Genomic DNA, 13,614 nt, shown 5'->3' on the forward strand with positions numbered 1-13,614 from the left:
AGGGATCACTGAAGCATATAATATTCTTAGGTGTGTCTAATCTCTGATGGTCCCGAAGTTGGCATGCAGATTTCAGTAGTGTCATGGAATCTATCTATGCATAGTCTTTTGGAAACAGTTTTTCATACATATTAGGTGTGAATAGAGACCCAAAAACCACCCTGACCATACGCAATAATGTCGATGGCTTGAAAACTATGTGAGTTTGTTTTGGTTGTTCATTTACCCTTTCATAATTGAAGATTTGGTTTCGGTCACCACCCAACTGAACTAATGATTAAATTTATATACTCATTAATTGTAAGATTGATATAATGATGTTATTTATACTTGCTTTATTTATATAATATATATCTAATAAGGAAAAATCCTTGTAATGCTAATAAAAAATGAAAAGAACGAGGGATGAATCTCACATTGAAGTTCAAATTAAACATAAAATGTAAAATCCAGAGTCCCTCGTACACAGGAATAGTAGTTGAATGAAATTAGTATTTGAGTTTGAAATTATATTAAAACAATCATTTGGATTTCAATGACTTTAATTTTGAAAGGTTGTAAAAATCTATAATGTATAATGCAGGGTCCAAATTTGCGCCCAAACCACCTACCTGATATTCAGACTACCTAACAGCCAAACTGAAAGGTTTTAGTGTGTTGGCGGTTCCCAGTTTCACAAAACCAAGTTGGTTCAGTCCTTTAGACCGGCCAGAGCATAAGCAACTGTGTTTATCTGCAGCCCTAACATATTCTAAGTGGTGATTAGGTGTTCTATCAAGAATTATCTGCTCTCAGTAACTTCCTCGTCCAATGTCTACTTCACTCTTATCTGCAGCTACCTTTGTCTTGCAATCGTGTTGGTGAATATGATCAACCTCTAACAATTCTGCTCTATTGTTATTTTTGTGGTAGTTACATGCCTCTTTCTGGCTTCGGTGGGGCCCTTTCAGGGCTCTTAGTCGGTGTCAAGCAGATAATTCCTGACCAAGAATTGGCTCCACTAAAAATCAAAGCTAAGGTATGAACTTGAAGCATATGAAAGTACCCATTCTGATCCCTTTCATCAAAAAGTGGTATCTCGACTGTCAAGGCAATCATCTTTTGTTTCTCTTTTCTGGTATTCCTAAATTTGATTATGTTTATGTGCTATGCAGTGGGCGCCATCTATCATGTTATTTCTGTCTATTGTAATAAGCTTCTTTACAGTAGAGCCAGCAACATGCCTTCCAATGCTGATATTTGGCACGTATATTGGTTGGATCTACCTCAGATACTTTCAAAGGAAACAAGAAACAAAAATAAAGGGCGACCCCAGTGATGAATTTGCCTTCTCTACCTTCTTCCCTGAATTCTTAAGGTAATTTAGTGATATTTGGCACGTATAATAGAATTTCTGTTTTTATCAGCGAAGGTCGTCCCTGAAGGGGGTTGTGAAAAGACCGTGAAGTCCTTGACCTCTAGGCTGTCATCTTAGGCTTATATGATGTAAATGGGACATTCGTTTAATCTAACTTGTCGATTTGCAGACCTTTGATTGATCCGATTGCTTCGATATTTCATCAAATGCTCTGTGGAAGATCTGAAGATTCCAACGAGGCCAGGGGCTATACAGTAGGTACTGCTCCATTGCCTGGTTCTGATCCCGTCGAGGCAACTAGGAGAAGGTAACTGGATGAACAATTTTTCTACCTTTTTATTTTAAGCTGTACTTTTATATATGAGACTTGCATCTGTCCAAACATGATCCATTATTTACGAGAGCATACTTTTGTGTGGACTGAAAATGTAGAATTAGAGCAACTGCTTTGTGCATCCCTGAAGGAAACAATTAAATAAAAAACCAAACCAAACATACCCGGTATATCCTACTTAAAAGTGGGGGGCGGGGGGTGTATGTGCAGACCTTTGCTCTACTCTAAGGGGTAGAGAGGCTGTTTCTGTGAAGACCATCGGCTATCTACTATTCTACTTGCAAAAAGGTTTTGCAGAGACAGAGAAACAGGGAGTTCATCAAAGAGTGTCCTTTTTAAAGTTGCTAAAGAAAGAGTGTGTGCAAATAAATGCCAGAAGAAGAGGTTGAAACCAACTATGACAAGTGTAAGGGAAATTGACCGAAATGGCCATTTCTCTCGCATTGATTGGTCTCCTAGCCATTCCTCTCCTTGTTTTATCCAAATGTCACTACCTCCGTAAGTGGCACCTCCATAATTTGCGGAGGTAGCTAAAAGACAAAAATTTACAATTTCTTCCCAGGTTCGCAAGTGGCACCTCCGTAATTTCTGTTCAGGTCCGCAAATTATGGAGGTGCCACTTGCGGACCTGGCAGAAATTGTAATATTTTTTTCTTTTAGCTACCTCCGCATTGCGGAGGTAATGACATTTGGGTAAAACCGGGAGAGGAATGACTAGGAGACCAATTACAGTGAGAGAAATGGCCGTTTCGGTCAATTTCCCCAAGTATAAAACGAAGTACTAGGACCAAAAGGACATTGCTACTCCAGCCCCCAAACTACAGTCAGCTGGCCTACTAGCCCCTACAAAAAATATGCGACCCCAGTCTTGCATTTCCAAGAACTCCTATAAGAGGTACTATCCATAGGTTTACATTTATTATCTTTGGTGACTGTCTTCTATAAATAAACGTTTCTCAACTTTCACTAACAAGAAAATCTGTATGCATGTTTAAAATGCTGAATCCTGCCTACTTAGAAAGTCAATAACCTCCAAAGTAGTATGCTTCCTTGGTATTCTGTTGTTGCAAATCTATTCAGATCATCAAAAGTTACCACCAGACTCACCATAATTACTTAAATGTGTGCATTAACAAAAGAAGAAAATATATACAAACTTGATGGTCATCATAAATTTACTCAATTTTAATTTGGATCAAGAGTTGAGATGAAGAACCAAGTAGGAATGAAAAGTCACCATCAGTTTAGTTGCTTCTTCTTTTATCTTCTAATATTGAAAAAACATGTCAGTTAATGCATCATGGATCACAATCTTTCTTGAAAAAGGAAACAATGGTGAGTTTGGTAGATTTAGTTGTAAACAAGAGGATGAATTGCAGGGAAAGGGGTGCGCGAGCATTGGAGGAAAGACTGGCAGCTGAGCCCCAAAGAGATGTAACTGAAAAGGTTTAGATCATTAAACTCTTGTGTCTATTCGAAAAGCAGCAGATCAAGTATATCCTGCTGGATGTTCCAGGTAGCAATCAGTTTCGGTAGATCCTAGCCATTATTTTTTTGTCTAGCAATCGAGTTGGCATAAATTTTGAGGTACATATAGTCACGAGGCTCCCGGATCTCCAAATCTGTTTCAATCCATAAACTTCACCACCCTCGTTTGGTGTTTACATCCTCTTCTTTCTTGTATAACTAAATGCAATTACAACAATCTTTGCAGAATATCAGCTGTTGCAATGTATAGGACCAATTGTTGTTACGTTTTTTTTATTTTATATATTTCAATTACTTATTTAATATTCAGTTCTTTTTATTATATTTGAAAATACTAATATAGTATAAATGAATACATATATGTATGTATATATATAATTTATTGTTGTTTTCGTCCATTTGTTTACGGTTCTTTGTTGTTTTCATTCTTTGTATTTGAAGGTAGAAGTTAGACTTACGAACGAAAATAACAATGAATTGTAAACCGTAGAAGTTGCAATTCTAAACAAACCACATGGATAGAAAACGTAATGTACAGGAAGAAGAATCAGCGAGGGTAGAAAGGTAAAAAGCAAGATACTTCTTGAATTTACTTTCAATAAAGCGAGTGTCTTCTTTCATGCCACCATCTCCACCTGCAAAGATCCATACGCATAACGACAGTCATTTCTTTGGGTAAAAGAAATATGAAAAACTACTGTGCCGAAAAGACATATATGCTCTTTTGGTTTATACGTGATTTCCAAAGAGACAAGTTTACACTTTTTGTGAAATCAAACTTTTTCTCTCTTTTTAATAAAGATATCCATTTGTAATAGTGAGATGCATACCAAAAGAAATCCCATCTGGGTCGGACTTTGGACATTCGGTTTTCTCCATATGGATAATCTGTCTCGGCCCTCCGTGTGTTCCGAAAGGCACAACAACCGATGCAATATATGCCGATGAGAAGCAACGTCATAATAACGTTAAGAACCGAGAGTTTGCGCCAATTTCTCCTCACATCCTCCAACACCCCGGCTTTGCACGAGTCACACTCGTAGCATAATACGTCTGGATCGTTGTTCCATTTGTAGCAGTCTAGATCCTGATCCATCGTTGTCATCTGATAGTTGCATACACTTGGTGGCTTACAACAACCTGACTGCACATAGCAAAATACATAACAAGAAATAATTAAAAATTCAATACAAATGTTATAGTTATATTAGGGATGTGATTAAATAGATTGTTAGAACAGTTATTTTAAACAAAAAATCCACCATCCTCTCCCCAAAATTATATTTTAATGGAACACACGTGAAATTAATATAACTAAAATTGGAGCAACCAATTAATGGTTAATATATTTAAAATCTCACGTCAGCTAGACTTGAAGTGTTTCTCATGAATATATATATATATGTATGTATGTATAGACAACGAGACCTAAAATTGATTATGAACCTAAAAACTGTCCACAACACGACACATGATATATTAATCAGTAAGGGCATGTTTACTTGTGGCTTAATGAGCTTACCGGATAAATGGGCTTATTCGCACAGCCATTTTAGGCTGTTTACTTCGGGCTTATTCGCCCAGACTCGGGCTTATTCGCACAGCAGGAAACCATTACTTGTCCACATTAAGCCAAGAAAAAGACGTGCCTACCCTTCAACAAAACCCACGCCTCTCTTTTCTCCTCCAATAGTCGCTACTTCTAATCCAATCTTCTCCTCCAATCTTCTCCTCCAAGAACCCTAATCGGCTGAAATAGTTTCTCCTCAAATCAAGGCTCTCTTCTCCAAAGGTAACGCTTCTCCTTATCTATAGATTATGCTCGATTTTGCTGCTCGTTGCTGCTCGATTTTATCTGAATATACTCGATTTTCTCCATTGACAGTCGACGCCCTCTTCTCCTCCAAAGAACCCTAATCGGCCGATTGCTCTCCATCGACAGTCTACGTTGTCTTCTTCTCCATCGACAGTCTACGTTGTCTTCTTCTCCATCGACAGTCTACGTTGTCTTCTTCTCCATCGACAGTCGACGCTGTCTTCTTCTCCATCGACAGTCGACGCTGTCTTCTTCTCCATCGACAGCCGATTGCTCTCAAGTTCCATATCGATTTCATGTTTGTTCGATTTTTGTTTGCTTGTGTTTGCTGCTACCCTAGCTGCTTTTTATTGATTTCATGTTTGTTCAATTTTTGTTTGCTTGTCTTTGTTGCTAGAAAGAAACCCTAGCCGAGCCATGAAAGTTGTTTATTCTGTCAGTTGTTTATTTTGTTTTATTCTCAGGGGTAAATTGGTCATTTCTGTTATTCAGACTGATGATTCAGATAGAAAAGTAAACATCAACATAAATTTATCCAGACAGACAAATTTATCCAGACAGGCAAATTTATCCATACAGGACTTAATATAAAATTTGGTAAACAGCCCCTAATATGGATGTGTTATTTATCATGAATGTATAATTAATGATGAATAAAATGTCTATAACACATCCTTATTTATCATGAATGTTTGACTCATGATAAATAATACTTTCAATGTTTATCGTAATATGGGTGGTTTCTTGATCTTTAATCAATTTTGGATTCCTAACAAGACTTCCCATGCCCCATCTCTCTCTCTCTCTCTCTCTCTCTATATATATATATATATATATATATATATATAAACACACACACACGGATGAAAAATTATATTATATGGAAGTTAAGTTAACAAAAAAAATATGATTATTTTGGTCTAATTTAATTAGTTCGAATTGTATTTATTTTTTTGCCCATTTTCGAACAAAAAAAAAAATAGGGAAAGGAAGAGGTTTTTTAATTTGAAAAACATTATTCTATCCGTTTAATTTATCCTATTTAATCATATTCATTAAATCAATTAATCTAACGATTGATAAAGTGTTTTATAATTTTTCATTTATTTAAGATTTTTCTATTCTCTCTATACATAATATAAATCAAATGCAACATTTTCAATATATATATATATATATATATATATTATAAATATGGATTCAAGTTCTGTAAATTTAATGAAAAGAGAAAAAAAAGGTTTCCAATTAATAGATTGAGATGAGTACTGTACCTGAATTGGAGACATATCCTTGGTTAAATAATCAACAGGAGACCACATAACGATATCCCCACAAGTCTTGGACCCCAAAATACAACTTCTTACCGTCATCCAATACTTTGGATCCTCAACTCTTTTCCTCAGCCATGGCGAATAATCCTCCAAGTGATATTCATTGTATACCCTGCCTGAAACTTCTGATCCGCCACCTGCTCCTGTCACGATGAACCCAAAAATGGTGATGACCAGCAAGGCTGCGATCAGGAACAACATGACCAGCAGGTAGACCCACAGTGCCCATGCTAAGTGGAAGCATGCACCGATGAAACCCACCAACGATACTATCAAGATTACGAATCCGATCACTAGAAGTGGCGTTTGGAGGAAGCTTTCACAGGTGGCGCTGCTTCTTGCTATCCATAAAGCACCGCCGATGATGGGTATTGATGCTAACAGTGTGAATAGGTTCAATAGACCTATTACAGTGTTACTAAACCTTGACATATCTACTTTTAACTTCTTACTTAATTTGCTACAATCTGCTGTTCATATATTGCCACTCTCTCTCTCTCTCTCTCTCTCTATATATATATATATATATGTGTGTGTGTGTGTATATTGCTTCTCTCTCTTAAAAACGGGGGATAATAAGGGTTGGAGATGGAAGAACTCAAATTATATACATAATCTGCAGGGGTTCAAGATTACTTTCCCATGCAATAGGTTGGAAGAACCTTATAGAGGATAATGTTGTGTATGCACTTGTTAATTAAGCCTATATTTGTATATGTTCACTTTATTAGTTTTATTTACATGACATATGAAGAGAATAAAAGTATAATTGTAGGGTTTTTTTTTCTTAATTTAATTGAAAAGAATCAAATAAAACCTTAGTCGTTAAGTAACTCCTTAATTCAAATAACTTGTGTGCAATGACCTGAACTTGGTTTCGTCCCTACGAGCCTAATATATACACATATATATATATATATATATAGTTTTTTTGTGAATAAATCATGCTCGTTGTCCCAAAAAAAATCCATTTCACATACAAAATGATGTTTTGTATGAATGAAAAACGAACGATGTATGTCGAAATTAATGTGTAATGGTATTTATAGTTTCAACGTGTAATTATAATAAGAATAATGCATGAAATCCTGTTAGAAGTCTTATATTTAAAGGTGAACACATGATAAGTGATGGTTTAGAAGGGGAATCTGTGAATTTATATATAAAAGATAGACACAAAGGTATATAAAAAGACCATCCAAAAAATGGTGTGGCCTGAATTTTGAGATTCCATTTTATCTCCTCAACATATTAAGGGAAATATTCTTATTCCCTCTGCCCAAATCTTCATGTTTCACACCCACAATCTAGATACAATGCATCAAAATTTAATTACCCTCCATTATATTTTATATATATATATATATATATATATGATTAGATTTACTTCACACCAACTTGTTTTTGTGAGACATGTAAGACCATCTGTTTACACTTGAAATTTTACAGCAAAATACTGTAAAGGTAACAAAAACCTAACCTTCACAGTAAAAACACTGTGAAGATTCAAATGTAAAATATTTGTCTCACGGGTTTTACGAAAACAGACTAGTTTTACGCGATCCTAAGTGTCTCTCCCTGTGAAGTTGAATTATGTTGGTGAAAGAGAGAGATGCCCATACTACATCATGAACATACCCTAGCTAGTCATGAAGCAGGGGTATAAATTCCAAGTTGAATGCCTCAAGAAAGGAATATATTGACATAAAGTTATAAAATATTTGTTCTTTCTTTAATTTGATAGGACATATATATATATATATATATATATATATATATGAGCGATCAAATAAAAAACGCCTCCATTTGTATAAACCGTGTAAACCAATCTCACCCATTCATTTTATTGATCAATAGTTAAGATTAATTAAGGTTATTTAAGAAAATTTAAAATAAAAAAAATTAAAAATACATTTTATAATACCGATAAGGGCAAAAAGGTAAAATCAAATATTCATTTATTCAAGGAAACCATATCATGTATATCATATTATTAATGAAACTAATCTATTTTTTGTAAAGTAATTTATTATTTTTACGTTAACATTTATTACTATTAATGAAACTAATTTATTTTTCATCTTGCAATTATTTCATGATGAACCGCCTACATTATGCACCCGTTTCATTTTTTATTTCATCTACTGAATGGATCACCTACACCATCACTGAAACGGGTTTCACCATGAAAGCARTTCACCACTCATTGTTCAATTACGTCATGAACCAGTTTCACCTTCATGAAACCTGTTTCATGTAAATTAATTTTTTTATTTCACCATGAAAGCAGTTCACCACTCATTGTTCAATTACACTATGAATCAGTTTCACCTTCATGAAACCTGTTTCATGTAAACAATGTTGTACACCATCACTGAAACGTGGTTCACTATGAAACGTGGTTCACTATGAAACGATTTCATATTACTCATGAATCAATTACAACATGAACCAGTTTCACCTTCATGAAACCTGTTTCATTAACATTATTTTTTTAATTTGAACCATAATTTACGATTTCATTCCATAATGCAATTCAATCTTCAAGACCCGTTTTCAGATTCAATCTCATAACAACATATCAAATTCAAAATTTTAATATTATAATATAATTAAATATTTAAATGTTACCATTTATACAATTTTCTTTATTACGTTTCCTTAATTAAGATTTATTAATAACTTCCATATTTAATAGAAAATATTGTAAATGACCGAAATATCTTTATTGATTAAATTTAATTAGAAAAAAATGAAATTTTCCTATTGGTCGAAATTGGTTTACACGGTTTCTTAGAAAAGCACGATTTTCATTTGAACGTGCCCCTATATATATATATATATATATATAGAGAGAGAGAGAGAGAGAGAGAGAGAGAGAGGAGCGTTCAAATGAAAACCGACTCCATTTGTGTAAACCGTGTAAACCAATCTCATCCATCCATTTTCTTTTTCAATGGTCAAGATTAGTTTACTTTATTTTAGGAAATTAAAAAAATATATATATATATATATATTAAAAATTTATTTTATATCAGCAATAAGAGCAAAATGGTAAACAAAAATACATTATATTCAAGACAACAATATCCTTCATATCATATTATAAATGAAACTATTTTATTTTGTAAAGCAATATATTGTTTTTACATTTAAATAACATCCATCAATAAAATATATCAAAAAAATAAATAAAACACACCATATTCAATTATATATAATGAATCGTTTCAAAATTTGAATTACATTATATGAATGAAATTGGTTTCAAAATTTCATCAACAAACTAATCAACGTAATACTGATCATATTTCGTAATTTTCATTATACTGGCAGATGGATCCGTTACATTTAGATAACGAAAATTTTCATTGTTTACTGAGTTCATAAAATTTTATAATACAACATGAAATAGTTTCATTGTCTTAACTGTTTACTGCGTTTATAGAATTTTATGGTAAAACATGAAATTTTACTCATGGTTTGATGCGTCATTTGTTATTTCATCGTGAAATTATTTCACGAGGAATCGTCTTTATTATGCATCCGTTTCATTTACCATTTCATCTACTGAACGGATCACCTACACCATCATTGAAACGGTTTCACCATTAAAGCGGTTCATGACTTATTGTTCAATTACGTCATGAACCAGTTTCCTCTTCATTAAAACGTTACATCTACTWAACGGATCCACTACAGCATCCCTGAAACGTGGTTCACCATGAAACTAGTTTGATAGTCATGAAACAATTGGAACATGAACCCGTTTCATTTTCATGAACCTGTTTCATTAACATTAAACATGTTATTTCACTTTTGATTCGATGCATTCTTTTCTTTAATCCTCACAATCTTCAAGATTCATGAGCAGATTACAATCTTCAAAGATTCCGAAGCAGAATCATCATGTATCCGTTTCATCATACATTTAATTCAGAAAGAACCAAATACATCATGCATCCGTTTCATTTTAATTTTACCAACTAAACGGATCAACTCCATCATCAATGAAACGTGGTTCACCATGAAACTAGATCAATAGTCATGAATCAATTAGAACATGAACCAGTTTCACCATCATGAACCTGTTTCATTAACATTAAATTTTTTATTTCAACCTCAAATTAAGATTTCATTCCATAAGGTGATCGAATTTTCAGCACACGTTTCCAGATTCAATTTAATAACAATATATTAAAATCAAAATTTTAAAATTATAATATAATAAAATATTTAAATGTTACCATTTATACAATTTCCTTTATTACGTTTCCTTATTTAATATTTATTAATAACTTTCATATTTAATATAAAAATATTGTAAATGACCGAAATACCCTTATTGATTAAATTTAATTAGAAAAAATGAAATTTTCCTATTAGTCGAAATTGGTTTACACGGTTTCTTAGAAATGCACGGTTTTCATTTGAACGTGCCCCTATATATATATATATGTATATATACTTGGGATCATGTGAGACCAGCCTGTTGTCGTGAGACTTGAAACTTCACAGCAAAATGCTGTGAAGGTGACTTTTTTTAACATTCACAGTGTTTTTGCTGTAAATGTTCGACTTTTTTTAACCTTCACAGTGTTTTTGCTGTGAAGTTTCAAGTGTAAAAATGTGGTCTCACGGGTGTCACGAAAACAGGCTGGTCTCACGTGAACCCAACCACACACACACACACACACATACACACACACACATATATATATATATATATATATATATATATATATATAGAGGTGGGTTATTTTACAACTCTTTACATTTGTACAACCAATACAACCCAATCTCAACCGTTCATTTAATTTGATGATTATGTGATTTCATAGAAGTTTTGATTGTTTTCTATTATAAAGTATTAATCATAATTAATGAACTCTATTCATCTTCCGTAAATATTCAAATCATAATAAATAAACTCTCATCATTTCTATAAATATTTCAATTAATTGGGTTGCATTGGTTGTACAAATGGACATGATTGCATTTGAAATATACCCTATATAGAGTTGAGTTATTATACAATCTTTTACATTTGTACAACCAATACAACTCAATCTCAATATTTCATTTAATTTGATGAATATGTGATTTATAAAAGTTTGATTGTTTCCTAAAATAAAATATTGATCATAATTAATAAACTCTAGTCATCTTTCATAAATATTCAAATCATTATAAATGAACTCTCATCATTTCTATAAATATCCCAATTGATTGAGTTGCATTGATTGTACAAATAAACATGGTTACATTTGAAAAATATATCCTACGTATATAGAGGAGCGATCAAATGAAAACCACTCAATTTGTAAAAACCGTAAAAACCATATTCCACCAATCATAATTTTTCATTTTGTTCATTTTTTGTAGTTATGAGAGGTTGATTAATCATTTTTATTGTGGAAGATGTTAATCATGGATATTATCATCTTCATTATTTTAATTTTAAAGAAATACAAGAAACAGTTTCATTAAAATTTCATTAAGTAGTATATGAAACAATTTCATAACCATATATGAAACAACTTCATCAAAAAAAAAGTATTCTATGAAACAATTTCACAAGATTAAACAATTTCATGAATTTTTTTTTCATAAGATTAAACAATGAAATCAACGGATGAAAGTAGTTTTTACGGTTTTTACAAATCGGAGTGATTTTCATTTGATCGTCCCTCTCTATATATATATATATATATGTTTGGCTTTCTTGATGCTCGCTCTCTGGCTCCACTAGTTTTGCTTTATGCGAGAATAAAAATGTTTTCTTCTCATTTATTTTTATGTGATTCTCCAAAGAAAATAAATGTCAAGTTGTACGCAATAAAACAAAGAAGCTTTATTGACGAAAAAATCCATCGGTGATGTATTGGAAAAAACCATCATCGGCAGATATCACCGTCGGAGAAAGCGTGGCCGGTGATTTTATGATTATCAATCACTGATGAAAAAATCTGTCAATGATGGTCAATCCGCCGTAATCAACCACAAATCCGTTAGTAATTACCAACAAAAAATACATCCATCGTAGAAGTGTCCTTGTTTTTGTACCGGTAATATTATATATGGAATACTGATAATAATTAAACAAAAGATTTTTACAAATTAATGACACAAGTTTGCTTAACTAATTACAACACTTAATGTTAGTTTTTATTTTAGTCGATTTGGTTAGTGTCATAAATAATTAAAACTTATTGATGCTGACTACGATATCATTATGATCAAATTCTCGAATAAGATTCCTGAGGTATCAAAAATCAAAAAAAAAATTGGCCCATTGTTTCATATCGATAACAACCAAACTAGAAATACATGAAGTAGTGTTGTAAAGTAAGATTCGATTGAGACCAAAACAAGGATTACTTACGGGTCGATCCCAAGTAGATAAAGCTTTTAATTCGACCATGGACCAATTCTTAATTAAAAGGCTTAGGGACCGTTTACTAAACACTTGCTTCATAAGTGCTTACCGGATAAATTACTTATCGGAAGAATATGAGAAGGGCCATGAATCTTACCGGGTGAGAGCGATAAGAATGATGGAGAGTCTTACCCGGTAAATGAGGATGACGACTCTTACCCAGGTAAGCGCTTACCGAGTAAATTGTTGCATTCGATATGTTTTGATGTACTAAAATCTTGCGCATCAAAATAAATCATAGTGTTGACTTCTATCAATAAGCGCTTACCGGGTAAGCAATTGGGTAAACGGCCCCTTAATTTACGCCCAATCTATATAGAATCAAGATCATGTATAATTGTTTTTGTTGGTAGGAGTTTTTAGGGGTTTATATAAGTTAACATGTTCATATATATATATATATATATATATATATATATATATATATAGGTGAAAGTTCAAACGAGAACACCTGTGATTTACGAGAACGCGAGAACAATCCAATAACCTTAAATTTTTTTAATTAATAAATTAACTTTTATTATATATAAATAATTTAATAAGGGCAGTAATGTAATTAAGTAATTTTTATAATTTTTATTTTATTTTAATTAACCATAATTATCCTTTCACGTTTCCACGTTTTACTCTTGTTAGTTTTCTTCTTCTCCTTCGTTCATGCTTCTTCTCATTCTCGTTCATGCTTCTTCTCGTTCATCATAATCTCCAGATAGTCGATGGCTTAACATCTTCTCTTAATATCGTTAGTATCCATATTTTGTCTATCTAAAACGATTATCACACCCATATCACATGATTATCACACTCATATCATATGATTACACCAAAATTTTAACTTATCAACCAAAA

General features: G+C 32.7%; 2 protein-coding genes across 2 annotated transcripts in view; one reads left to right on the plus strand and one right to left on the minus strand.

Annotated features, from left to right (window-relative positions):
- LOC112524258 (rhomboid-like protein 19) overlaps window positions 1–3,403 on the plus strand; it is a 5,098-nt gene extending 1,695 nt beyond the window's left edge. Inside the window, exons 5-8 of the mRNA XM_025134015.1 lie at window positions 913–1,018; window positions 1,155–1,357; window positions 1,527–1,664; window positions 3,071–3,403. Of these exons, the coding sequence (XP_024989783.1) occupies window positions 913–1,018; window positions 1,155–1,357; window positions 1,527–1,664; window positions 3,071–3,143 (520 nt within the window). The 3' untranslated portion in view covers window positions 3,144–3,403. The remainder of the gene's footprint in view (window positions 1–912; window positions 1,019–1,154; window positions 1,358–1,526; window positions 1,665–3,070) is intronic.
- A 273-nt stretch (window positions 3,404–3,676) lies between these two features.
- On the minus strand, window positions 3,677–6,865 carry LOC112525585 (tetraspanin-6). The gene is made up of 3 exons (XM_025135770.1): window positions 6,267–6,865; window positions 4,010–4,323; window positions 3,677–3,814 (listed from the first exon to the last, which is right to left on the minus strand). Exons 1-3 carry the CDS (start codon window positions 6,756–6,758, stop codon window positions 3,775–3,777), a joined length of 846 nt encoding a protein of 281 aa, XP_024991538.1. The 5' UTR covers window positions 6,759–6,865; the 3' UTR covers window positions 3,677–3,774.
- Between the last annotated feature and the right edge of the window lie 6,749 nt (window positions 6,866–13,614).

This window comes from Cynara cardunculus, assembly GCF_001531365.2.
Source record: "Cynara cardunculus var. scolymus isolate 2C chromosome LG 13, CcrdV1, whole genome shotgun sequence".
Lineage (NCBI taxonomy): Eukaryota > Viridiplantae > Streptophyta > Magnoliopsida > Asterales > Asteraceae > Cynara > Cynara cardunculus.

What these genes read in the sequence shown, in the direction of transcription:
- LOC112525585 (XM_025135770.1), bottom strand. Translation starts at nt 6,758, where the DNA reads ATGTCAAGGTTTAGTAACACTGTAATAGGTCTATTGAACCTATTCACA. An exon ending in AGGATATGTCTCCAATTCAG is followed by an intron (nt 4,324 to 6,266) that starts GTACAGTACTCA and finishes TGCTATGTGCAG; the next exon opens with TCAGGTTGTTGTAAGCCACC. An exon ending in CCCAGATGGGATTTCTTTTG is followed by an intron (nt 3,815 to 4,009) that starts GTATGCATCTCA and finishes GGATCTTTGCAG; the next exon opens with GTGGAGATGGTGGCATGAAA.